Source organism: Tenrec ecaudatus, chromosome 10, assembly GCF_050624435.1.
Source record: "Tenrec ecaudatus isolate mTenEca1 chromosome 10, mTenEca1.hap1, whole genome shotgun sequence".
NCBI classification, from domain to species: domain Eukaryota; kingdom Metazoa; phylum Chordata; class Mammalia; order Afrosoricida; family Tenrecidae; genus Tenrec; species Tenrec ecaudatus.
The window spans coordinates 156,792,274-156,816,492 of NC_134539.1; the positions used below are offsets into that span (position 1 = coordinate 156,792,274).

Sequence of the window (24,219 nt, forward strand, 5' to 3'; positions counted from 1 at the left end):
GACAGACAAGGGGTGGGTACAGACATCCAACCACTGCACCGCCGGGGCTCCTTCCACCAGCAGGTGGGATGTTCCAGTTCCTTCCACGTCGTCCAGGAGCCTCGCTGGGCTGACCTCAGGCTAGGTTTGCAGGAGGGCAAGCCACGGGCCTGCAGGATACACCCAGCTCGTGGGCCTGTACGGGCAGCGTGGTCACACCAGTCCCTGACTCTGCAGAACGTCACGTGCGCGCCCTGTAGAGTCAAGAAGCGTCCTGCCTGCAAGTGCACGCACCCTCGGGCGGGGGGTGGGGGGGGTGGGGGGGGAGGAACGCGCCCAGGTTGGGCGGCCGCCACGCCCCAGGCCCCGACCCCGCGCTGCGCGGACGGCCACCAGAGGGCGCTCACGGCGCACATCCGCCCCGGCGCCGTGTCACGTGGACTGCGGCAGAGGTCACGTGTCCCTGACGTCACGTACCCGCCACTGCAGGACCCGAGCGGGCGCTGCGGGCTGGGGCGCCACGCAGGTGAGCAGCTGGGCCGGGGGTGGGGTGGGGGGGGGCCCGGGGGCGTCGCGGGCCGTGACTGGCGCGGGGTTGACCCTGGAGCAGGCCGGGGCCTGGGACCTGTCAGCACAGGCCCCGCGGACAAGGGGCCAGGCCACTGGTGACCCCAAAACCCTGGGCCGCGGTCATACCTCTGTTACCAAGTGGCCCTGGCCAGCGCGCGCCCGGGGTCGGTGAGGCTACGATATCGGCAGTGACCCCTCCGTGGCCACCTGGGGGGAACTTCCTCTCCCTATTCTTTCCAGGGCTTCGCGGCCCTCATGTACAGGGGGAAACTGAGGCACGGAGCGAGTAAAGAGCCGTCGGTCTTGGGACTGCGTTTTGAGCCCGCCCCACTGCCTCAGTCTACACCAGGGTGGTTCCCGAGACTTCCGCTTGGCCCTGGTCTGTTAGCGCCACCAGGCCTTCCCAGGCTGTTAAGGGGCTTCCCCATCCTGTGCCCTGCGCTGGGGAGGCCTCTCTCCACAATCTCTCCCCCTCCTAGAAGTAAAAGCTCCCGCTGGCCCTACCACGGTTGAAAAATGCAGATACCTAGGCCCCACTTGGACCTCCAAATCACAGCCTCCAGGTGGAAAGACCCTAAGGTGATCCCAGGGCTTCTCCAATCCTGCCCTGGCTGCCGGCCTGGCCTCTGTTCAGTGATGGCAGGTAGCCTGGTGAGGCTGCAGGGGTGGGCGTGGGGGTTAAGGGTCTCTTGCCATTGCCATTAGTGAGGGACCTGAAGTCAGGGGCCAGGAGGGAGCTGAGGGTCAGACCCAGCATCCCCTCGGCTTCCCAGGGCCCAGACGGCCTCAGATTCGCTGGCTCTCCCTGTCCCCCTCCGACCGTCCCCATCAGCTGGCCTACAGGGACCCTTCAGTACAGTCCCAGCGCATTAATCACAGACAGTGTTTGTCTCTCAGCATGCTATTCATTACGCTGCGCTAAAAATCCCAACCCCTAGAGACCTTGCAAGACAGAGGCGACGGTTCTACAGTGTCATCCAGGCTGTAAACCTTTACGAATGCAGGCAGATGCCTTTATCCTGAAAGATGGCTACTGGGTGCGTGGACCACTGACTTTTCAGTTAGCAGTCCAGCCCGTAATCCACAGGGCTCCTGGCAGAATGATTAACACTCCCTCTGCCCAGTAGAATCCCCCACCTCTCCCCCATTCAGAGAGTCAATTCCAATGCCGGCAACCCTCCCTAGGTCCAGCATGTCTCGTAAAAGCAAAATGAAAGGCGCTGATCCTGCCAGCCAAATTCACCCGCTCCTCGGCTTGAACCCTTATTGGTATCTGGAACTGAGGTCACAGGCAGACCCAACCCATTTCTCCCCAACATCACTCAGGTCCCGCCCCGTCTCTGCCTTTGGCATCCCACATGAATGAGGTGCTATCCGGTGCGCAGGAGAGGGACAGGGCACGTGGCAGGTACTACCCTCTGTTGTCCCAGGCACCACGCAGGCTGCTGTACCTCAGTAACCCCGGCCCGAGGCTGTACAGGAGTACACTCCCCACACCTGTTCTGTGGGGCACTGGTACCAGACACCAGCCTGTGGGGCAGGTCCCTTCCTGCCACCACGTGCTTCTAACGTGCCGCCATAAAGGTGTCTCACTTGGGATGGCTGAAGGGAGCACATAGGTGTTGTCCACTGCCCAGACACACCCACTGTGTCAGCACCTTTCCTTTTCCTTTCTCCAGCAAAGCTGCGCAGACCCCTGTCTGTGGTGCGCCTTCCTGTCCTGAGTCATCAGTACTGGGGCAGGTTCTGGTCCCGACCTCTTGCCAGTCTGCTCTGGTGCCCTGCCCTCCTTCCCACATGCCCTGCTTCTCCCACAGGCCTCTGCACCTCGGCTCATTCGCTGCCTGCAGCTGACGGACCATGGGCATCGGGAGGCCGTCCTGCTCAGGCCTCCTGGCTCAGCCCCTCCTGGGAGCCTGTGCCTTTGCCCTCTTGGCCACAGCTGCCCTGGTGGGGCATATCCTACTGCATGCCTGTGCTGCAGTTCCCCGGGAGCTGGCCGGGCTCATGCAAAGACCAGAGGAAGCTGACCCAGCTCGAAGCCCAGGATCCAGGCCAGTGCCAGAGCGCCTTAGCACACCCGGGTCAGCGCCGACACAGTGTGAAGTGTCCCCCAACAGCCGCTTCGACTGCGCCCCCGAGATGGCCATCACCCGGGAACAGTGTGAGGCCCGAGGCTGCTGCTACAGCCCTGCGAGCCCAGGCCCCCACGGGCCCCGGATGGGGCAGCCCTGGTGCTTCTTCCCCCCCAGCTACCCCAGCTACCGGATGGAGAACCTCACCGCCACTGAGACGGGCTACACGGCCACCCTGACCCGTGCCACGCCCACCTTCTTCCCCAAGGACATCCTGACTCTGAAGCTGGAGGTGCTGATGGAGACCCCGAGCCGCCTCCACTTCACGGTGGGTGGAGACCGGGAGTGGGGGTGGGGTGGGGCGGGGCTAGGTGGTGACCTGTGTTGACCGTGTAGACCAGAAAGATGTACAGCCTCAGCACCCCAGTACCCCAGGGGAGCAGTCCTCCTCTGTCCTCGAGGTCACAGAGTCAGAGTCCACTCGATGGCCATGGGCCGATTCTGTTTGTGGCTTTGGTTCAGTGTTGCCCACATGTTGTGGCCGTGGACGCGACTCCTGCCCCTAGCGGCCCTCTTGCTAACACAGGGAAGGGCGGCCTGTCCCGCACCACCTCGCAAGGGCTGAGTTGGTTGTAGTCGGTTTCAACACAGAACGGCCCTCTGTACAACAGAGGGAAGCATCGTCGCGTCCTGCACTGTCCTCCTCTTCTTGCGTCTCAGACACGACGGTGTCCAGCCGTCTCGTCAAGTCTTCCTCTTTTGCGCTGCCCCTCTACCGAGCATGATGACCTTCCGCAGGGACTGGTCTCCCAAGGCAGTACATTCGCAGTACATGAGGCCAAGTCTCGCCATCCTTGCTTCTCAGGAGCAATCTATGTGTTTCATCCAAACTAGACTGTTGTTTTCCCGCAGTCCATGGGACTTTCCAGATTCTTCACCGGCAGCCTCATTCCAATGCATCCGTCAGTCAGTCTAACGTTTTCAGTGTCTAGCTGGCACAGGTGTATGAGGTGACTGAAAGTACCAGGGCCTGGGGCAGGCACACCAGAGTTCTTGCTTTTCAGCCCTTGAAAGAGGCCTGTGTGGCGGGTGTCCCCGATGCAGTGCACCCTTTGATCCCCTGGCTGCTCCCGAGAGACGGCTCTCCTCTTCTCCCTCTTGTCTCCGGTCCAGCTGGGAGGGCTTTGTGTTCATCACACGGAGCCGCCATCCACCCTGAAGGCAGCAGCCCTCACAGCCACCGTAGAGACCCACTGGAAACTGACCGGTGGTTTTCTGGGGTTCCCCTCTTCCAGGCCTCCTGGATTTCCCCGCCCAGCAGGCAGGCAGACTCCAGACCTGGAGGGCCGGCCTCTATCATGGGCCAGTAGGAGCGGCCAGCAGGGCGTGACTGGTCCCGGCCTTCAGTGTCATGCATTCCTGAAGCAAGGGAGCTGTGGGAGGGGCAAGGCCGCCAGCCTGCTCCTTAGAGCCCCTCGGCTATCACAGCCTACCTCCTTTTGCAGATCAGAGACCCCGCCCACAGGCGCTATGAGGTCCCCCTGGAGACCCCGCAAGTGCACACCCGTGCCCCGGACCCGCTCTACAGCGTGGAGTTCTCCCACGAGCCCTTCGGCTTGATCGTGCGCCGGAAGCTGGGTGGCCTTGTGCTGTACGTGGGCTCACCGCACCCAGCCCCAGCCTGCATGGGACTGGTGTGGTTGGGGGTTCCCCAGCTCACCCTGCCAGGCCCCTCCTGCCTGGGACGCCCATGCTGAGTGGGTGGGGTTGTGCTCTCTGGGAGAGCCCACCCTGGTACAGGAGCTTGGTTCCTCCTGCAGGCTGAACACCACCGTGGCGCCCTTGTTCTTCGCCGACCAGTTCCTGCAGCTCTCCACCTCCCTGCCCTCGCCATATGTGGCCGGCCTGGCCGAGCACCTCAGCCCCCTGATGCTCAACCCCAACTGGACCCGGGTCACCCTGTGGAATCGCGACATGGCCCCCATGGTAGAGGCCAGCAACCGCCAGGGCCACACGATGGCTGTGGGCTTGGGTGTGGTGTCAGCTCGCTGTGAAAAATGGGGAGGGGGTGGGGTTTCCCTTGTTCCTCCAGAATGCCTGGGCCCCTGCAAGTGAGGGGAAGGTGGGAGCTGAGATGTCTCCGGGGAGCACAGTAGCTGACCCTAGCCCTCCTCGGGGTCTCAAACAGCACAAGAGCCCACTGGTGGGTGGCAGGTGGCGGCGGGCCAGGGCTGGGGTGGAGATTAGAGGATCAGCATCCAGAAAGCCGAGCGGGGGCCTTGCCCCAGGCCTGACTCACGGGCTGAGAGAGGACAGTGCCCTGTACCTGGGCGCTGAGGTGACAGTCTTCAGGGTCGTAGTTCAGCACACAGGGCCATGGTGGCCAGGGGACGGGCTGACTGCACCATCTCCCACCGCAGCCAGATGCCAACCTCTATGGCTCCCACCCCTTCTATCTGGCGCTGGAGGATGGGGGCTCAGCCCACGGGGTGTTTCTGCTGAACAGCAATGCCATGGGTGAGTGAGGGTGGCCCCCAGGCCAGAGGCACCCCCAGGGCCACGGTACCCTCCCTGGGGAAGAAGGAGGGGAGCTGTGTGCTTCCAGCCCAGAGGCAGGACATGGTGGGGGCAGTGGGAAGGGTCTGGGTCTCCCATTGCTCTGCCCTCTGATGCCCCCGGGTGGGCTCTGTGCCTCCCTGCCCAGGGGAAGAGGAGAATGGGCAGAGGCCAGAACTGGACCTTGGGGGGATTTAGAGCCCCAGCTCTGGGGTGCTCGGAGGCTGTGGCCTGGCCACCATGGTGTCCGCTCGGAGCTCTGGTGGGGTTGTTGCTGGTCCCCCAGCTCAGCTGCTGCTCCACAGATGTGGTCCTGCAGCCGAGCCCGGCCCTCAGCTGGAGGACGACAGGGGGCATCCTGGATATGTACATGTTCCTGGGGCCAGATCCCAAGAGCGTGGTCCAGCAGTACGTGGCAGTTGTGGGTAAGCACCCGTGTGCACTCCGCCCTCACACCCACTCGCACCTGGTGTCCCCAGTGCACCCCTTCATGCCATGCACACCTGGTATCTGCAGGGCACCCCTTCATGCCGCCCTACTGGGGCCTGGGCTTCCACCTCTGCCGCTGGGGTTACTCCTCCACAGCCATCACCCGCCAGGTGGCGCAGAACATGACCGCCGCACATTTCCCCCTGGTAAGTCTGCAGGGCATCACCCTGTCCCTCCCCACCCAGCAAAGTGACCCTGACCCTGGCTTAAGGTGAGTCCTGGTGTGTAGTGATGGGGGCCCACCTCTTCTCCTGGGCAAGTCCCATTGGGGGCTGAGGGGCCAGATGCTGCCCCCCTCCAGCCCAGCAGCCAGTCCCTGTGGTTGTGCAGGACGTGCAGTGGAATGATGTGGACTACATGGACGGCAGGAGGGACTTCACCTTCAACCAGGACAGTTTCGCAGACCTCCCGGCCCTGGTGCAGGAGCTGCACCAGGGCGGCCGGCGCTACATCATGATTGTCGTGAGTGCCCCCCACCCCTTCTAGGACCCCTCCCCCAGGGAGCCTTCTCTCTCACTTTCAGGGTGACTGCTCCCCTAAAGGCGTATAGTCATGGGTCTCCTGTAGAGGGTCTGGGGAAGCCAGTCAGCTTGGCCAGCTGGCCCTCCTCTTCCTCCTACTGGGCTGATGTGGGCTGTGGACATGTGGGCGTGAGTGAGTGTGCTATGCAGGTACAGATGAGCGTGTGACATGGATGTGCTGTGTCTTGTGTGTGTGTGTGTATGTGTGTGTGTACTATGCAGGTACAGATGAGCGTGTGACATAGGTGTGAGTGTGGACATGCTGTGTCTGTGTGTGAGTGCTATGCAGGTACAGATGAGCGTGTGACATAGGTGTGAGTGGACATGCTGTGTCTGTGTGAGTGTGATATGCAGGTACAGATTAGTGTATGACATAGGTGTGAGTGTGGACATGCTGTGTGTGTGTGTGTACTATACAGGTACAGATGAGCATGTGACATAGGTGTGAGTGTGGACATGCTGTGTGTGTGTGTGTGTGTGTGTACTATACAGGTACAGATGAGTGTATGACATAGGTGTGAGTGTGGACATACTCTGGTGTGTGTGCCCAGGTGAGCATGTGGGCAGGCTGTGCTGTGCTTGGCTGCCCTGCTCTCTGCCTCAGTCTCCCTGGGTGAGGCCCACCCCGTCATCCTAACTGGTCTCTTGAACCCTCAGGACCCGGCCATCAGCAGCTCGGGGCCCGCTGGGAGCTACAGGCCGTATGACGAGGGCCTGCGGAGGGGGGTCTTCATCACCAATGACACCGGACAGCCGCTGATAGGGAAGGTGAGGGGGCCTGGGTGCCACTGGCCAGTGGGGGAGGGGTGAGTCAGACCTGGTCCCTGCACCGGGGCCCTCGGCTCAGAGGCAGTCGGGCCTAGCCCAGGGGAGACCCTGCAGGTCCTGGCCAGGCCTCCAGGGCCCTTTGTCCCGCTGGGCCTGGGCACCTCCTGCCAGTTCCCCAGCCTTTACACCAGGAATGGGCTGCAACAATCCCTGATCGCCTGGGTGGGGTCCCAGCTGAGGGAGGGGCTGGAGGACACCCACAGTGCTGATGTGAGGCTCAGCTCCGGCCTGCCCACCTTCCTGCAGCGGGGACCCAGTGGTTTCTCTCCAAGCCCCCTCTCCTGGCTCCCCCGTGCACTGCTTGTGTCTTCAGGGATGGGTCTGGGTGGACCCTGAGCTCACAGGCCTGGCCCTGACTCCGACCGCCCCTCGTCCTCATCCAGGTGTGGCCTGGAGCCTGCGCCTTCCCCGACTTCTCCAACCCTGAGACACTGCGCTGGTGGGAGGACATGGTGGTGGAGTTCCACAAGCAGGTGCCCTTTGATGGCATGTGGATCGTGAGTACTGCCCCACCCCCACCTGTGCCACCCCTCCCCCACCCCACTCATTGGCACAGCTGCCACCCCAGGGTCTCTCCTGCAGGACATGAACGAGCCGTCCAATTTTGTCAAAGGCTCAGAGGTCGGCTGCCCGGACAACGAGCTGGAGAACCCTCCCTATGTGCCAGGTGAGCATCAGGGGGTCAGGACCGGGCCCCGGGAGCCCTAGGGCCAGCCTGGAGGACCCACCCTCCTGGCCCAGATCAGGGGTGTCCCCCACCTTGTTGGCTTGGTTTCTAGAGAGCTGGTAGCTGTCCCCTCGGGGAGAGGGGGAGGGGAAGGACTGTCCCCCACTGAGGGAGGTGTTTCAGGGCCCAGAGGAAGCAGTGATGGGTGCTGGGGCCTTGCAGGGCACCCCGACACTGAGGTGAGCCGGGTGTGGCATGGGGTAGACGAGGCAGGGGCTGCCCCACAGAAACAACCCCCTCTTCCAGGTGTGGTGGGGGGGACCTTGCGGGCGGCCACCATCTGTGCCTCCAGCCACCAGCACCTGTCCTCCCACTACAACCTCCACAACCTATACGGGCTGACCGAGGCCAAAGCCTCCTACAGGTGAGGGGACCCTGCCCCAGACCGCGTGCTCCCAGGGCCAGCTGGCAAGCTCAGCCTACTGTCCCTGCGCCCTCCCCCGGGAGAAACTGTTGGCAGTGGGGGCTGGGTCGGTCTCAGAGAGTATGGGGGGTGGGGCGGGGGACTGGCTTGGGAACAGAGCCTGCTGGGCTATAGACTTGCCAGGGGCCTCCACCATAGCACTGTCACAGCAGGCAGTGGGTTGGGTGAGCCGCTCACCTGTCCCCCTGCCCTGCCCAGGGCCCTGGTGATGGCTCGGGGAACCCGTCCTTTAACCATCTCCCGCTCCACCTTTGCTGGACATGGCCAGTATGGCGGCCACTGGACAGGGGACGTGGGGAGTAGCTGGGAGCAGCTGGCCTTCTCGGTGCCAGGTGAGGATCCAGGGGCTCCTGGGGTGCTGCTGCAACACTGGGGGCTGGTGGGCCCGGGTCCCTGCACTCACCTGTGCAAGTATGACTGACACCTTGCTTCCTGGGAGCCCGCATCCTCATCTCCTGCGGCCAATGCCCACAAAACCCAGGCACTCGCCCCGTCTCGAGGCCCCTCCCTTCAGGTGGCCTGAGCTGCCGGACAGGAGGCGTGTGCAGTGGGATCTAGGGTTCAGGGGCCCACAGGCAGAACTGTCTCAGCAATAGTCTCGGGGTCAGGCCTGCTGGTGCTCATCAGTGAGCCCTCCCAGCCCCAGGTCTGTGGTGACCCAGGGAAGTCCCCATGGGCCCTGGTCCACCCTGGCTCACACTCAGGCTCCTGGTAGCCAAGGGTGGTGTGGCCCGAGCCCAGCCCAGCGACCCTATGAGTCTCACTGGGGATGGGTGGTGGGACCCATCAACAGCCCAGGAGAGCTGTGGGCATTAGCGGGGGGAACCCTCTGGGTGGTGGCCCTGCCTCAGCAGCCTGGCCATCGCCTTTGCCCCCCAGAAACCCTGCTCTTCAACCTGCTGGGCGTGCCGCTGGTGGGTGCGGACGTCTGCGGCTTCCTGGGCGACACCTCGGAGGAGCTGTGCGTGCGCTGGACCCAGCTGGGGGCCTTCTACCCCTTCATGCGGAACCACAACAACCTACACAGCCTGGTGCCGCCCCGCCTCCCTGGGCAGCTGGGGGGGGGGTCCAGTGGGTGGCCAGGGGCCCCTGGGGCCCGAGGCTGAGTGTGCATGTCTCCCCGACCCACAGCCGCAGGAGCCGTACCGGTTCAGCGAGCAGGCGCAGAGCGCCATGAGGAAGGCGCTGGGCCTGCGCTACGCGCTGCTTCCCTACCTCTACTCGCTCTTCCACGCAGCCCACGTCCGGGGCGAGACCGTGGCCCGGCCCCTCTTCCTGGAGTGAGTGCCCAACCCTGAGGCGGGGGGTACTGGCTGTGGTCCCCAGAGCTGATGGCAGCTGAGTGCCCGCCACCAAGGAGGCTCAGCTCCAGCCCTACCCTGCAGGCCCCAACTGAGAGCTGGGTGTGCCTGAGGCAGGGAAACCAGGAGGAAGAGTGGTGAGCTGACCGAGTGGCCCAGCCCCAGCCACCTCGGCTGTTGGCTCAGCCTGGGACTGGCCAGGGGAAGGACATCTGAGAAACCCAATCGAGGTCCCCCAAAAGGGCTCCACTCTGTCTCCCTCGCCTGTCGTGGGAAGACCACCCGGGGGTGGGCTCTCATCACAGTGGAGGCGGCTGGTTTGGGGGCGGAACTCAAGGTGCCGGCTCTTGGGGATAGGCCTTGTCTCCCAGCTTCCCGTGCCCCCTCGTCAGCCCATCTCCAAAGAGCTCCACTCCCGCTCCACGCCACCCGGCTACCAGCTGGGGCTGTGGCCACAGCAGCACGCACAGCACCCACTGCAGCAGGCAGCCTGAGGCTGGGCCTGAGGAGTGAGGACTGCGCTCCAGCCCTGGGCTATTGACCGGCCCAAGGAGGCCGCCCTGTAGGGCTGGGAGGAACTGCCCCCTGGGCTTTCCCAGCCTGGGCATCTTCTCTCCAGCCTCAGCTTTCTCCGTCAGAGTGGCTGGTGGGCACAGATCACTGACCTCACCGGCAGGACTCTCCTCCCCAGGGGAGCTGGTGACTTGGAAAGACCCGTTTAGAAGCTGCCTTCCTTGTGGCAGGGCTGCTGGCCGTGAGGTCAGAGTCTGGCTCCCTCTGGGGCAGCTGGGACGCGCTGGGCTGCCAACTGCAAGGTCAGCGTTGGAAACCACCAGCTGCCCCTCAGGAGAAAGAGGCGGCTCAGAAACCCACGGGGGCAGCACTGGGTCGGCATCGACTAGAGTGTGGGGAGTTGGGTTTCTGATGGGAAGTGGAATGAAGGCAGAGCCGCTGGGTTAGACGGTGAGCCGCAGACATTCGGTGGTAGGTGGTCTCAGCCAAGCCCGGTGCCTGCTGGCCAGAGCTGGCTTGCTGCATGGTGCACACAGCAGGCAGAGGCTGGGTGTGGGTCACCAGGGAACACGTTAGCTAAGGCCAAGGCTGCCTGCTGCCCCAGGCACTGCGCTATCATCCTGGGGCTCCTCGCCGCCTCCAGTCACTTTGTGCTCCCCCCTCCTGTGAAGGTTCCCCCAGGACCCCCACACCTGGACCGTGGACCGCCAGCTCCTGTGGGGGTCAGCGCTGCTCATTACCCCAGTGCTGGAGCCCAGCAAAACTGAGGTGACCGGCTACTTCCCCAGGGACACGTGGTACGACCTGCAGACGGTGAGCTTGGAGACCTGGGGGCCAGTCTCACCTGGCGTGTCTTCCTGTGTGTTCTGAGTGTCCTGCCAAGTCCTGGGCTAACCATTGCCAGATGGGGGAGGAGGGGGACACTGCCAGGGTTCCTCAGGCCGGTGGGCCCTTGTCCCTTCTTTGTTCCTGACCTGCCCTGTCCCCACCCTGGGACCGGGTCCTGCTCCTGAGGCCATGTGGAACCCTGGGGTCAGAATACAGCTCCCAGGGCAGCTGGAGGCTGGGTCTTGGCTGACATGACCCCTGCTGCCCCCAGGTGCCAGTGGAGGTCCTGGGCAGCCTCCCACCTCCACCTCCCATCGCCCTCACCCCAGTCATCCACAGTGAGGGACAGTGGGTAACACTACCTGCCCCCCTGGACACCATCAACGTCCACCTGAGAGCTGGGTATATCCTGCCCCTACAGGTACCCTGGCCCTGGGGCTGCAGGGAGGGAGGGTGGTAAGGCCCAGGGATGGGACTGGCTGGAGGCTGCTGACCTCAGCACAGGCCCAGGGACTTCTGTGGGCCTCAGCTTGTGCTGTGGTGACAGCACTGTGGGTCTGGGGATAGCATGGGGGGCCGGGGAGGGGGATTAGGGGCCTCCAGTCAGCCAGGGCAAAGGCCTGGGGCCCTACCTGCCCCCCTGTGGGAGCAAAGGGAAGACAGCAGTTGGCATGGGAAGGGCTGAGCAGGAGGCTGCTGCCCTGTGGCCTCGCTGCTGGACCTGGGTGGGAACACATGCCCCTCTCCTGCAGGGCCCTGCCCTCACCACCACCGAGTCCCGCAAGCAGCCCCTGGCCCTGGTGGTGGCTCTGAGTGGGAGTGGAAAGGCTCGTGGGGAGCTGTTCTGGGACGACGGGGAGAGCCTGGGCGTGCTGGAGCGCGGGGACTACACGCTGGTGGCCTTCCAGGCCCAGGATGTGAGTCTGGGTGTGAAGGGCCAGGGTGGGGAGGCCATCCCTGGCCAAGGGCAAGCACCCTCAGTCAAGCTTCTCACCCCAGAGGCTGCCCGCCCACCCACTGATGCTGAGCCCTATGTTCTCTCTCCCTGGTGGGGCCAGAACTCTGTCATCAACAAGCTGGTGCACGTGACCAGTGAGGGAGCTGGCCTGCAGCTGCGTGAGGTGACCGTCCTGGGTGTGGCCGCAGCCCCGCAGCAGGTCCTTTCCAACGGTGTTCCTGTCGCCAACTTCACTTACAGCCCAGACACCAAGGCAAGGACCTTCTGGGGGTGCCGATCACAGATGACCTGTTAAACGGGGGTGGGGGACAGGGTTGTCCTGGCAGCTTGTTACCCAAGCTCACTGAGGTGGGGGGCTGAGTGTGGGTCCCACAGGGGCAGGTATAGGAGTGCTCTCTGGGCCAGGCCGCACCACTGCCCCTGCAGAGTGCCCAGGCCTGCTGTGGACACTGACGGGTCTCTGGGTTCTCCTCCAGGTCCTGGGCATCCCTGTCCTGCTCTCTGTGGGACAGCAGTTCCGGATCAGTTGGTCTTAAGACAGCTGGGTACCCTCTGGAGACTGAGCCTGAGTCCTCGGGCCAGCTGGTAGGAACGCGGTACCAACCTCTCAAAGGTTGGGACTTGCTTCTTCGTCTACCTCCTGGCTGTGGCCTGTCCACCTCCAACTGGAGCTGTGTCCCAAGGGCCCTCCATGGACGCCCTGGCCAGGCTGGACACGAGCAGCCACAGCCAGTGTTGATGTCCGGCTGAGCCATTCCCTGCCCCCATGTGCTTCTGCCAAGTGGCAGTTGGGTGGGAGGGAGCCCACAGAATTGTCCACCTAGGCTTCCCACAGCATGCCCAGGGAGCCAGAACACAGACCGCCCCCTTGAGTGCAGTGATTTGAATAAAGGTACGTTTGGTGTCACGGTGCTGCCCAGCCTTCTGATGGGGTGAGGGGAGGGTGTTGGTGAGAAACCACTTGGTCCTTGGCTGGCTCCTGACATCTCAGGGGGTCGTCTGTGATGCCATCAGTTGGGAAACTGGATGGTAGTAATGTTAGCCAGCTGGATGTGGGCCTGCCTGCCAGGTCAACTCCTACTTCCATTTTATAGGTGGGGGGTGGAGTGGGAAGTCATCCAGGGCCACACACAAAGAACTTGTAGGAAAAGTCTACGTTTAATCGAAAAAAAACAAAACCTGCAATATATTTACACATGGGTAAAAACAGTGTGAGTCCCTAGCTTCTGTTGGGGTGGGCTCAAAGCCATCCCCAAATCTTTGCTAAGTGGGGGTGTGAGATAAGCCTCCTGCATCTTCAGCACCACACAGTGGGTCCTCAGATGAGATCAGCAACTAGAAACAGAGAGGCAAGGGTTACGAACATGCAGGGGGACTCCCGGCTGGGCTACCCAGCGCAACACCCCACCCCACCCCCAGGCAGGCCCCAGCTCACCGTTCATGGGCATCTCGTCAATCTGGGTCGAATAGTACTGCTCGATGTCCCTCAGGATGCGGATGTCATCGTTCTTCACAAAGTTGATGGCCACGCCCTTGCGGCCATAGCGACCAGAGCGCCCGATCCTGTGGGAGAATGAACATGGCTCGAGTCAGCTCATGTCAGGGACGCCCTCCGGGGAGCTGTGCTGGCAGCGAGCCCTACCTGTGGATGTACAGCTCTCTGTTGTTGGGCAGGTCGTAGTTAATGATGAGGGACACTTGAGGGACATCCAGACCCCGGGCCCAGACATCTGTGGAAATGAGCACTCGGCTGCAGAGAAAAGGACATCAGGGTCACCCTGGCCCTGGACGACTCCACTAGCAGCCCTGCGGGGTCTGTCTCACTGGTAGAGGCTCTGGGCACTCCTGCTCACAGCACCCCTCGAGCAGGCCACCCACAGCGTTCAAGTCAGCAGGGCCTCCTGACCAGAGGCACGTCCCCAGTGTCCTCAGACCTGAGAGATAGCCCACGTCTCTGCCCAGCCCAGCAGCCACGGCACAGAACGTGCAGGTCCGGGATGTGCTGGGCGGAACGTGCATGCTGCCTTTCGATGAGCGCCTCTTCTCGGCTCCTCACACGTATGTGACGGCGAGATGTCTCTGTGCCTGGCTCACCTCTGCATTCAGAGGATGCGGACAGGGAAGGGCTCGGCGAGAATGCTGCTGGCTGTGATGGTTAGCGGTGCCTGTCAGCCTGGGATTTCCAGTGTCTTGCCAATCGTGATGACGTAACTTGGCAGTGACAGAGGGACATAGGCAATTCTCCAAACACCAATTTTGCATGCCAGCCTGGTCTTTGGAGCCCAGCCATGTCGATGCCCTCAGTCAGGAGAGGATGTAACCTCTACGGGAACTAACCACCAGCGCAGGGCTCCCGATGCTGTGAGTCTTCATGGAAGCAGACTGCCTCATCTCTCCCGGCGAGGCAGCCAGCAGCCCAGCGCTTAGCTCACTGTGTTAACTGGGCCCCCCCTAGGACGGCGGCTAGGGAATTCAAGAAGCACAGGCCAAGGGTTCTGGCGCGGGGCAAATGCCATCAGGAAGGGGCTTCTGCTGTTTGGAAGAACTGCACCCAATGCCCAGAGACCCGAAGGGCAAAGGAGGCCGAGCAAGACACCATGCACAGCATTAGCAGACATGCGGGGCACCTGCAACTTGGGGAGAAGCTACTTCTTCCTGCAGCTGACCGCAGCCCCAGACCCCACAGCTCAGAGCACAGACGCAAGAGCTGACCGAGGGCCGCCCGTGCTCTCAGTGCGCCAAGGCCGAGGTTCGGGGAGGGAGCCCATGAGGCCAGTCTCCAACAGAGACCCAAGGGCCCCAGGGCGGTGTGCCTGTGGGCCCTGCGGCCAGTCCAATGAGATTGCAAGGAAAGAGACCCCATCGCGTCCTCCCACACACCTTCGCTAAAGCTGGAACTGGCCACCTGGGGCTGGAGACAGGTCTAAAGACGGCAGCCATCCCACGTAAGGTGGCCATCACCTCCCCCACACTACAAAGTGACTCGCTCAGGTCAGGCGTGGGCAATGGAACAGAGTGCGCAGAACACGGAAGTGCCGCATCACGGACCTGGCACCAGACCGGAACTCCTTCATGATGGACTCGCGTTCCTTCTGTGGCATGTCCCCGTGCATCGATGAGACCGTAAAGTTGGCCTCCCGCATTTTCTCCGTCAGCCAGTCCACCTATCGAGCAGGGGGCAGAGACCGCTGTGAGTGCAGAGCTGGCCAGGGAGCTGCTGCCAGGCTCTGCCTGCTTCCCTGACGCTGAGGCAGCCCCTCCAAGCCCCAGAGCTCTCTTCTCCACTGGCTCAGGCCCTCATTGATGCCCAACCCAGGGTGAGCCCCTTCATCATCCACACTCACTTGTTAAACTCACAGAGGGGGTGGGGTGTGTGTGTGTGTGTGTGAGAGAGAGAGTGAGCGATTGGGAAGTGCGTGTGTGTGGGGTGGGGTGTGTGTGTGTGTGTGTGTGAGAGAGAGCGAGCGATTGGGAAGTGCGTGTGTGTGTGGTGGGGTGTGTGTGTATGAGAGAGAGCGAGCGAGCGATTGGGAAGTGCATGTGTGTGGGGTGGGGTGTGTGTGTGTGTGTGTGTGAGAGAGCGAGAGCGAGCGATTGGGAAGTGCGTGTGTGTGTGGTGGGGTGGGGTGTGTGTGTGTGAGAGCGAGCGAGCGATTGGGAAGTGCGTGTGTGTGGTGGGGTGTGTGTGTGGTGGGGTGTGTGTGTGTGGTGGGGTGTGTGTGTGGTGGGGTGTGTGTGTGTGTGGTGGGGTGTGTGTGTGGTGGGGTGTGTGTGCGTGGTGGGGTGTGTGTGTGTGTGGTGGGGTGGGGTGTGTGTGTGGGGTGTGTGTGTGTGTGGTGGGGTGTGTGTGCGTGGTGGGGTGTGTGTGCGTGGTGGGGTGTGTGTGTGTGTGGTGGGGTGTGTGTGTGTGCGTGCGTGGTGGGGTGTGTGTGTGTGGTGGGGTGTGTGTGTGGTGGGGTGTGTGTGGTGGGGTGCGTGTGTGTGGTGTGGGGTGTGTGTGTGGGGGGGGTGGGGTGTGTGTGCGTGGTGGTGTGTGTGTGCGTGTGTGTGTGTGGTGCGTGTGTGTGTGGTGTGTGTGTGTGTGTGGTGGGGTGAGGTGGAACTAGAAGACCGGCATCCTGCCCACTCAGCATGGAGATGGAGGGGGGTGCTGGCCTAACGTGCCCGTCTACGCCCTCGAACCACCAGCAACGATACAGACAAAATTCAGAAAATGAACAGACACAGAGAACCAGGCTGAAACGCAGCCCGTGGAAGGAATGGAAGCCAGGCTTAATGATGCAGAGGGGGCACGGGGCCATTCTCACTGGACTCCACTAGGACTCTTCCAGAAGGGGACCCACAGCATGGGACCTCAAGCCAGCCCAGTCCTCATCTCTGGGGCGGGCCAAGCACCGCTCATTGAGAGGCTCAGAGGAAACCTGGCCCCCAGGGGGCTCCTGCAGTTCGTTTCACTGGGACAGAGCCACCCCCCCACCACCACCCCCGGTGCCTCCGCAGGGCCTGTGGCTGTCTCTGTGCTATCAGGACTGAGAAGCCACGAGGCTCAGAGTGTGTCCCACCTGCCTCCAGTCCACCCGGGCCCCCCACGGTCCCCAGTGGACAGTATGCAACCAGCCAGCACCACGCACCTTCCTCTTGGTGTTGCAGAAGATGACGGCCTGGGTGATGGTGAGCGTGTCGTAGAGGTCACACAAGGTGTCAAACTTCCACTCCTCCCTCTCCACGGCCACGAAGAACTGCTTGATGCCCTCGAGCGTCAGCTCATCACTGCGGACGGAGAGGGCTGCTGTCCTCACTCGCACCTCCCGCACCCTTCCCCTCCGTCCTGCTGTCCACTCCCACACTGGGCCCACGTTCTGCATCATTCTCAACCGGTAACAGTGTGGCCCCATCTCCTCCATACGTTGAGAAACAGATCTGAATGTTGTGCGATACATAAATCCTTCCAACATGTGGTTTCTAGGTAAGCCACCTTCCCAACAGGAAGCACGCGGAGAACCAGGCAAACGCCGGCAGCCTGTTCCTAACGTGGCGAGAAGCGCTCACCCCACAAGTGTCAGCCCCGAGCCTCGGCCTTACCGCTTCACCAGGATGCGGATGGGGTCCGTCATGAACTTGTTGGTCATCTCCAGGATCTCGTGGGGCAGCGTGGCGCTGATCAGCACCACCTGCGTGGCCGGGGGCAGGTACCTGTACACATCGTAGATCTGTTCCTTAAAGCCTGCCAGCAGAGAGACACGTGGTCACTGCATGCTTCGTCCAATGCCGACCCTCGTCTCCCCTCGACCAACCTGCCTCTACCCAAGTGTGTGCCCAACCAGCCAGAGCTCACAGCTTCTGATTCCCCCGTCCCAGAGGGCGTGCCTCTCAGAGCCACACGGTGGCCACGCCGGGCCCAGGCCAAGGCAGAGGACCTCCTCCAGCCCGGAGAACCCAGAGGGGCACACGCGTCAGCCCAAGTGTACAGCTGTCACATGACGGGGCCGCCTTTCCAGGCGCACGGGCGGGACTGCCTGTCAGGGCCCACAAACAGTGCTGGGAACACCTGACTCCCCAAGTCCGTGCTCCAGCGAGGCTCGCAGGTGATCCCTGCTGACATGCGTGCCTGCCCTCCTCCCACCACGCTACGCCAAGTGCTTCTCTAGCTGCACTAAGACACCTGGGGAGGGGATGGTGGCTGGAGGACACTGGAGCTGCTTGAATGTTATAGGATGGGGCTAGACCCCTCCCTCCAGAAAGGCTCGTCGGAGCCACACCTCAACTCTGCTTCCCCATCCCGCTGGTCCCAGTTTGTGCTAGTTAAGCGAAGCTCCCTAAGGCCACAGGAGTTTTAAGTTCGTCATTTGGGTCCCGGCTGCCGAGCCTATGCTGGGAGAGCCTCTCTGCACTCACCTTTATTAAGCATCTCGTCCGCCTCGTCCAGGACCAGCATCTTGATGGCACGCGTCCTCAAGCTCCTGCGACGAATCATGTCTGCAGACCAGGTTGTACAGTTACCCCTGGAGACGGCACAGGGGAGGCAGCCGGGGCACGGTTTCCCACGCAGACCCCTACCCAAGGGTCTGAGGGCAGACAGGCACACTCACCAAAGACGCGGCCCGGCGTGCCGGCGACCACGTGCTGCCCGTAGTCGAGCTTTCGGATGTCCTCCCCCACGTTGGTGCCGCCAATGCAGGCGTGGCACTGGACGTTCATGTAGTCGCCGAGAGCAAGCAGGCCCTGGGGGACACAGAGGCCTCAGGGCTCAGGGTGTTCAAGTCCAACCCAAGCACCCCCCAGGGCTTCTGCCTCCATGAGAGCTACCAGGAGCCCCTCCCACTGCTTTCCCCATCAAAGTGAAGGGAGCGTGGCCAGGCTGACAGAGCGACCACCCAGATAAGATCCAGGGAACCGATGGCCCTGCCCGTCCACAGGCACCATCAGGGCTACCGAGGCCCCTTTCTCACGCCTGCAGGCACAAGTGCAAGCCGCCATGCTTACTCTCAAGGGGACAATTTGTTTAGAAAGTGACCACAAGCAGGACTTCACACACCACAGACAGCAAGATGTGTGACGTTCCCTGGCTCGACTCAGGGACTGGGACTCGCCCACAGGCACCCACAACCTGCCGGTTACAAAAGGATCCCATTCTGAGGGCCCAGTGGTCTGGGGTTGAAATGACTGACCTTCTGAATCTGCACAGCCAGCTCTCTGGTGGGAGCCAGGATCAAAGCTTGGGTCTCACGAACCTGTCAAGGTAACCAGAACAGACCCCCCTCCACTAGTACTCAGTCATCCGGCCACTGAGGCCGCCGTCAGTAAACACAACCCAGCACCACCCCCAACCCACCTGTCACCTCAGAAACCCCACAGGGCACCCGACTGCCTTCATGCCAGAGGTCTGCTCCTGATTTCTCATAAACCCACTGCCACCGAGGGGCTTCCGACTCAAGACCTCCACAGAGCTACTCCGCTGGAGCCTCTTCCGGGAACAGAGTGCTTCAGCGTCCCATTAGCAGCCCGGTGCTTAGCTCAGTGTGTCTACCGTCCACTCAGAGGGGAGTGACTCTGAATGTTCATGAATACCCAAAGCAGATCCTGGGCAGCAGGCGGCATGCCCTCTAACTGCGCATCAACTCTCAGGGTAAGAGGGTGGTGGTGTGGTGTGTCTATTTTCCTGACAGGCCAGAGTGGAACTGCCCCGAGGGTATCCGATGAAGCAGTCAGCGGGTTCACACCGCAAACTTCTCCAATGGGGCTTGAAAACCTCACGTGCCGTATTTTCCAACCAAGATTCTCCCGGACGGAAGCTCAGGGTCACGGCAGTGTGTTACCTGGATGTCCAGACACTGCAGAACCGAGATGCTGAAGGTGGCTGTTTTGCCGGTACCAGACTGGGACCTGGAAGGAAAAGTGGGTACAGGCTGTAGCTGCTGCCCACCCTCACCCAAACACCCCCCCATAAACCCCTCAGGGCAGGGAGCAGCACCCTCCCAGCAGATTCCAAACCTCCCACCCCCAGCAGGCCAACAATACCTGTCACAGGGAGGGATGGGACCTGGCCTTGTGTTGGAGGCCATGGGCAACGGTTCTACAGGTATTTTACAACCAGCCAAAAAAAAGTGGGTGCGGGGGTGTTTCTTTTTACACAAAGACAGTTCTGCTGTCTGGCCTTGGACTGGGACAGTCTTCTGAACTCCCCCTCGCCAGGGGGGTGGCACCTGTGTGTCCATGAGTCTTGCTATACAAAACAAGGCCCAGGACGTACATCTCCACCCCCGGCAGGAAAGGGGAAGCAGACTCCCCCAGCACAGGGCCCCAAAGGACCCACAGCCAGACACAAGACCTGGGCTGTGGGGAAGGGAAGCAAGGGACCAGCATGTGCCCAGGGGGCAGAAGGACTCACTGGGCGATGACGTCCCTGCCCTTAATGATCTGCTTGATGGCACGCTGCTGGATCGCCGACGGTTTTTCAAAGCCTGCCAAGAGAGCACAGACCACCAGTTCCACCCACTGCGCCACCACGTTCCCGGTGCAGAGGCCAGCTCTCTGTTCACCAGCAGCCCCCACACTTCAGGCAAAACAAGTGCGTTCCCAGGAGCAGTGAGTGCTTGGGGCCAGGGATGGGGTCTGGTCACCTCTGGTCTTAAGCTCTGGCTGTGCAGCTGACTGGTGAGATGTCAAGGATGGGCAGTGACAGATGCCCAGCCCACACTTTGAAAACTGACCACCTACCTTGTATGCCCATAATTTGCACCTCCAAACCACCTCAATCTCCACCCTGCGCTCCAGCCTGCCTCTCAAGCTCCCCACATCCCAGACAGGACTCCTGCCTCCTCTGAAGGAGTCCCTACCAGAGTGGCACCACCCAGACCAGAATCAAGCCAGAGCCAGGCATCTCTGCTGCTCACACTGGCGTTGGGGCCACTGACTTCTCCCCATGGCAACACTGTCACTTCCCAGGGACCTTGCTCCATGTCCATTCCTACCACATTGCCTCCAAGCCCAAGGGCCACTCCAACCCCACTCTTGAACCCTGCAACACACGTGCTGTGTCCCAGGGTACAAGGCTCTGCAGGCTTCTCCAACAACCTGGCTCCAGGGATTCCTCCCCCCAAGCACAGCCCCAGGGCCGCTCTTTCGCAGTTCCCCCTCCTCTGCCCCTTTCACTGACAGCACCCTCGGTGTCATCTGCTCCTTTTCCACGAGAACCCCTCCCCCTTTAATCGCTTCCTAGCAGGGAGCACTCAGTTCAGTTCGGTGGGGTGGTCTTCCTCCCTGCAGGAAAGTGGACCCGCTCAGTTCAGTATGTGTGTGGGGTCCACTTCTGCTCCGCGGCCCCTGGTGACGGGGCAGGGCAGTCTTAGACTGCCCACAGGTTCAGTTCCACCCTGTCCAATAGGGAGGGTCACTCAAAGTCAGAATGGACTCCATCCATGGCTTTGCTGCCTGCAAGTGAGCAGAGCGCCGGCCTTTCTCCGGGATGGGTTGGACCTCCGGCCTTGCGGTGAACAGCTGAGCGCTGAACCATTGCAACACCAGCCCCCGGGCCTTAGCACCTAAAGCAGCCCTGACTCACGGCCCCCCTAGGCAGGGCTGACGCGCGCAGGCAGCCTCTTTCCCTCGCTGGCAGCTGGTGGCTCAGCCGCCTGGGCGCCGGCCACAGCTGCCCGTCCGATGGGCGGGTCCGCGGACACGGCCCGCAGCAGCCCTGGGAGCCCTGGCCCCCACGTCCCCGCTCGGCCCTGGCCTTCCCGGCGCGCACCGGCCCGCGCCCCCACCGTAAGCGTAGATCCCGCGCAGCAGGTCCTCCCGCAGGCCCATGGTGTCGAAGGTGGGCGTCACGTCCACCTCCTCGCTTGTCTCGAATTCCACCTTGGTCATGTCCTCCTCCTTGAGCAGCCGCTTCCGCGCCGAGCCCGAGGTCGCCATCGTGGCCGTGGCCGCCATAACTGCTGGTCGGCCGAGAAAAACGCGCGCCGGCAGGCCGTAAAGGAAAGTGGAAGGTAGGCCGCCGCTGCCGCCGCCGCCAGGAAGTGACGCCACCGAGCGCGCCTGCGTGCGTGCATGCGTGCGTGCGTGCGTGCGAGTAAAATCGTTGCCGTAGGGAAACGCAGGGACCTGTTCTCGCGAGATCTTGAGATCCCGCGGTGCCGGTAGTCCAAAGGGGTCGGGTCCTGCAGGACCGGAAGTGGGCGGGCACCTATCCTGACCGGCAGTGCGTCCACGATGGTCTCTGGGCTTTTCGGAGCTTTGTTGCTATGAGGTGTCGGTCCCGATCCTGTACCTGAGAACAACCCGGACCATCCTCACAATTGTTCTCAAGCTTGAGCGCAGTTTTACAGCTGTCTCCTTGAGAGCCTTCCCCTTTTCCGCCGGCCTCCCTGACATGTCCGAAGTGTGTGAGATGCCGTCTTAGCGTGCTTGCCTAGGGAGCACTCTGGCCCTACTTCTCCCAAGACGCGTCTCTTGACCCAGGTACAGGTTTCCCATGAGCACAAGGAAGCGTCTGGGATCCCCGTTCTTCCCAAGGCTGTCCACAGTTTGTGATCATCCACAGGGTCCATGCCTTGGCATCGTCAATAAAGCACAAGTCAAGCTCTGTCTGGTATTCTCTGCTTTACGCCAAGATCCAGCTGATATCCCTGGTTCCACGTCCTTTTCTGAACCCATCCTGAACTGCTGGCAGCTCCCTGTCAACGTACTGCCGCGACCATTGCGGGTGGTCGTCAGCAAAGTTTCCCTTGCATGTCGTGCCAGTGATAGATGTTCTGTAGTTTGAGCATTCTGTTGGGCCACTTTTCTTTGGAACTGGTACAAGTATGGATCTCTTGCCAGTCTGTTGGCCAAGCAGCTGTCTTCCAAATTTCCTGGCATGGTGGGTGTTTCCAGTGCTTCTCCATCAATTCCTGGAACCGTGTCTTTGGCTAATGCATTCAGTACAGTTTACATTTCTTCCCCCAGCACCACTGGTTCTTGCTCAAATGGTAGCATGTCCACTAGGTCTTTTTGGTACAGCCACTATGTATTCTTTCCATCTTTAAAAAAAAAATCATTTTATTGGGGGGCTCTTACAGCTCTTATCACAATCCATGCATACATTCATTGTGTACATTTGTTATCATCGTCATTCTCAAAACACTTGCTTTCTACTTGAGCCCTTGGTATTAGCTCATTTCCCCCCCTCCCCAGCCTCTCACCCTCATGAACCCTTGATAATCCATAAATTATTTTTTTCATGTCTTACACTGTCCGACGTCTCCCTTCACCCACTTTTCTACTGTCCCTGGAAGGGGGTGGTATGTCAATAATTGTGATCAGTTCTCTCCTCCCCACACCTTCCCCTTCCACTCCTGGTGTGGCTACTCTCAATATTGGTCCTGAGGGCTTTGTCTGTCCTGGATTCCCTGTGTTTCCAGCTCTTATTTGTACCCATGTACATGCTCTTGTCTAGCCGGATTTGTGAGGTAGAATTGGGGTCATGATAGTGGGGGAGGAAGAATTAAAGACCTATAGGAAAGTTGTATGTTTCATCAGTGCTATACTGCACCCTGACTGGCTCGTCATTTCTTTGTGACCCTTATGTAAGGGGATGTCCAATTGTCTACAGATGGACTTTGGGTCTCCACTCCACACTCCCCCTCATTCACATCAATACGATTTTTTTGTTCTAGGTCTTTGATGCCTGATACCTGATCCCATTGATACCTCATGATCACACAGGCTGGTGGACTTCATCCATGTAGGTTTTGTTGCTTGTCAGCTAGCTGGTTGCTTGTTTATCTTCAAGCCTTTAAGATCCCAGGTACTATATCTTTTGATAGCTGGGTACTATCAGCTTTCTTCACCACATTTGCTTATGCACCCATTTTGTCTTTAGCAATCGTGTCGGGAAGATGAGCATCACAGAATGCTGGGTTACTAGAACAAAGTGTTCTTGCGTTAAGAGGTACTTCAGTAGAGACCCAATGTCTATGTGTACATAGATCTATTTCTCTATCATTATATATAAATATATTTACATATGTAAACACCTGTATTTAGACATCTATAAATGCCCTTTGCCTTCTAGTTCTTGCCTCTATTTTTTTTACTTTCCTCTTGTCCCACTATCATGTTCGGCCTTCATTCGGGTTTTGGTGGTTCCTCTCGGCGACATTGCCCTTGATCAAGCCCCCCCATCCTACACCATCTTCTCTTGATGCTTCCTGCATCGCTCAGCATTTTACCCACACACTCGTTCAAGATTGCAACTCAAGGCTTGGATTTTTCCTTCAGTCCTTTCAGTTTAAGATATGCCCAGCATGCTCTTCTTCTCGGTTTTCTAATTTTAAGTCTTTGCATATTGCAGTGTAATAGTTTACCTTTTCTTTATCCTATCATGGACAGCATTGTGCCTCAAGGTGGCTCTTGAAATGTCCTTTTTGACTTTAAGGTGACACCAATTCCTCTGGATTGTCTCATTCTCAGCTTCATAAACCAGAGGAGGGATACGGTACCTCACTGAGGGGGCAAAGCCACACTTGCCTCAGGGAAAGGGAAGGAGACTGCTGTTATTGTGTGAACTAGAGTCAGGCTAGGTGGCCATCTAAAAAGGGTGGGGCCTGCAGAGAGCAGCACACACACACACACCCACACACACACACACACGCACACCGCTCCTGTCTGGCCCATTGTCACTGGGTCTGTATCCAAGAGCATCTGGGAGTGGACACTGGCCTTATTTGAGCAGCAGAGTCAAATTGGCCTCAATTCCTGCCCCTGTGTGTGAAAACAGAGTTTGGCATGAGACTGGAGACCCAGAAGTCAGAATGAGGATCCGAACTTGGGAAACCCCAGCCACCTGGACACCTGGGCACCTGGATGGAGTCTCTAGGGGGCTGGGCCTTGGCAGAAATAACCTTGAGTCTGAATCTCCATTTCATGGTTCCTTAGTTGTTTGTATTACACTAGAGCTTAAATTCGGAC

At 60.5% G+C, this 24,219-nt stretch overlaps 2 protein-coding genes across 2 annotated transcripts; one reads left to right on the forward strand and one right to left on the reverse strand.

Moving 5' to 3' along the window:
- Nucleotides 1-369: 369 nt before the first annotated feature.
- GAA (alpha glucosidase) lies at nt 370-12,676 on the forward strand. The gene is made up of 20 exons (XM_075562317.1): nt 370-505; nt 2,367-2,952; nt 4,130-4,275; nt 4,445-4,610; nt 5,045-5,141; nt 5,486-5,605; nt 5,697-5,815; nt 6,000-6,131; nt 6,848-6,958; nt 7,402-7,515; nt 7,601-7,685; nt 7,992-8,109; nt 8,368-8,501; nt 9,049-9,200; nt 9,301-9,449; nt 10,655-10,796; nt 11,083-11,232; nt 11,564-11,728; nt 11,870-12,022; nt 12,246-12,676. The coding sequence occupies exons 2-20, from the start codon at nt 2,410-2,412 to the stop codon at nt 12,303-12,305; spliced, it is 2,856 nt and encodes a 951-aa protein (XP_075418432.1). The 5' UTR covers nt 370-505; nt 2,367-2,409; the 3' UTR covers nt 12,306-12,676.
- A 232-nt stretch (nt 12,677-12,908) lies between these two features.
- Nucleotides 12,909-21,288, reverse strand: EIF4A3 (eukaryotic translation initiation factor 4A3). Its single transcript, XM_075562318.1, has 12 exons — nt 21,033-21,288; nt 19,658-19,730; nt 19,086-19,152; nt 18,438-18,500; nt 17,859-17,991; nt 17,665-17,745; nt 16,852-16,993; nt 16,401-16,539; nt 14,818-14,933; nt 13,412-13,519; nt 13,205-13,332; nt 12,909-13,104 (listed from the first exon to the last, which is right to left on the reverse strand). The coding sequence occupies exons 1-12, from the start codon at nt 21,199-21,201 to the stop codon at nt 13,088-13,090; spliced, it is 1,236 nt and encodes a 411-aa protein (XP_075418433.1). The 5' UTR covers nt 21,202-21,288; the 3' UTR covers nt 12,909-13,087.
- Between the last annotated feature and the right edge of the window lie 2,931 nt (nt 21,289-24,219).

What these genes read in the sequence shown, in the direction of transcription:
- GAA (XM_075562317.1), top strand. Translation starts at nt 2,410, where the DNA reads ATGGGCATCGGGAGGCCGTCCTGCTCAGGCCTCCTGGCTCAGCCCCTC. An exon ending in GCTGAACAGCAATGCCATGG is followed by an intron (nt 5,142 to 5,485) that starts GTGAGTGAGGGT and finishes GCTGCTCCACAG; the next exon opens with ATGTGGTCCTGCAGCCGAGC. An exon ending in CGTGGTACGACCTGCAGACG is followed by an intron (nt 10,797 to 11,082) that starts GTGAGCTTGGAG and finishes TGCTGCCCCCAG; the next exon opens with GTGCCAGTGGAGGTCCTGGG.
- EIF4A3 (XM_075562318.1), bottom strand. Translation starts at nt 21,201, where the DNA reads ATGGCGGCCACGGCCACGATGGCGACCTCGGGCTCGGCGCGGAAGCGG. An exon ending in GGCAGGGACGTCATCGCCCA is followed by an intron (nt 19,153 to 19,657) that starts GTGAGTCCTTCT and finishes TTTTCCTTCCAG; the next exon opens with GTCCCAGTCTGGTACCGGCA. An exon ending in CACGCCGGGCCGCGTCTTTG is followed by an intron (nt 17,746 to 17,858) that starts GTGAGTGTGCCT and finishes CCTGGTCTGCAG; the next exon opens with ACATGATTCGTCGCAGGAGC.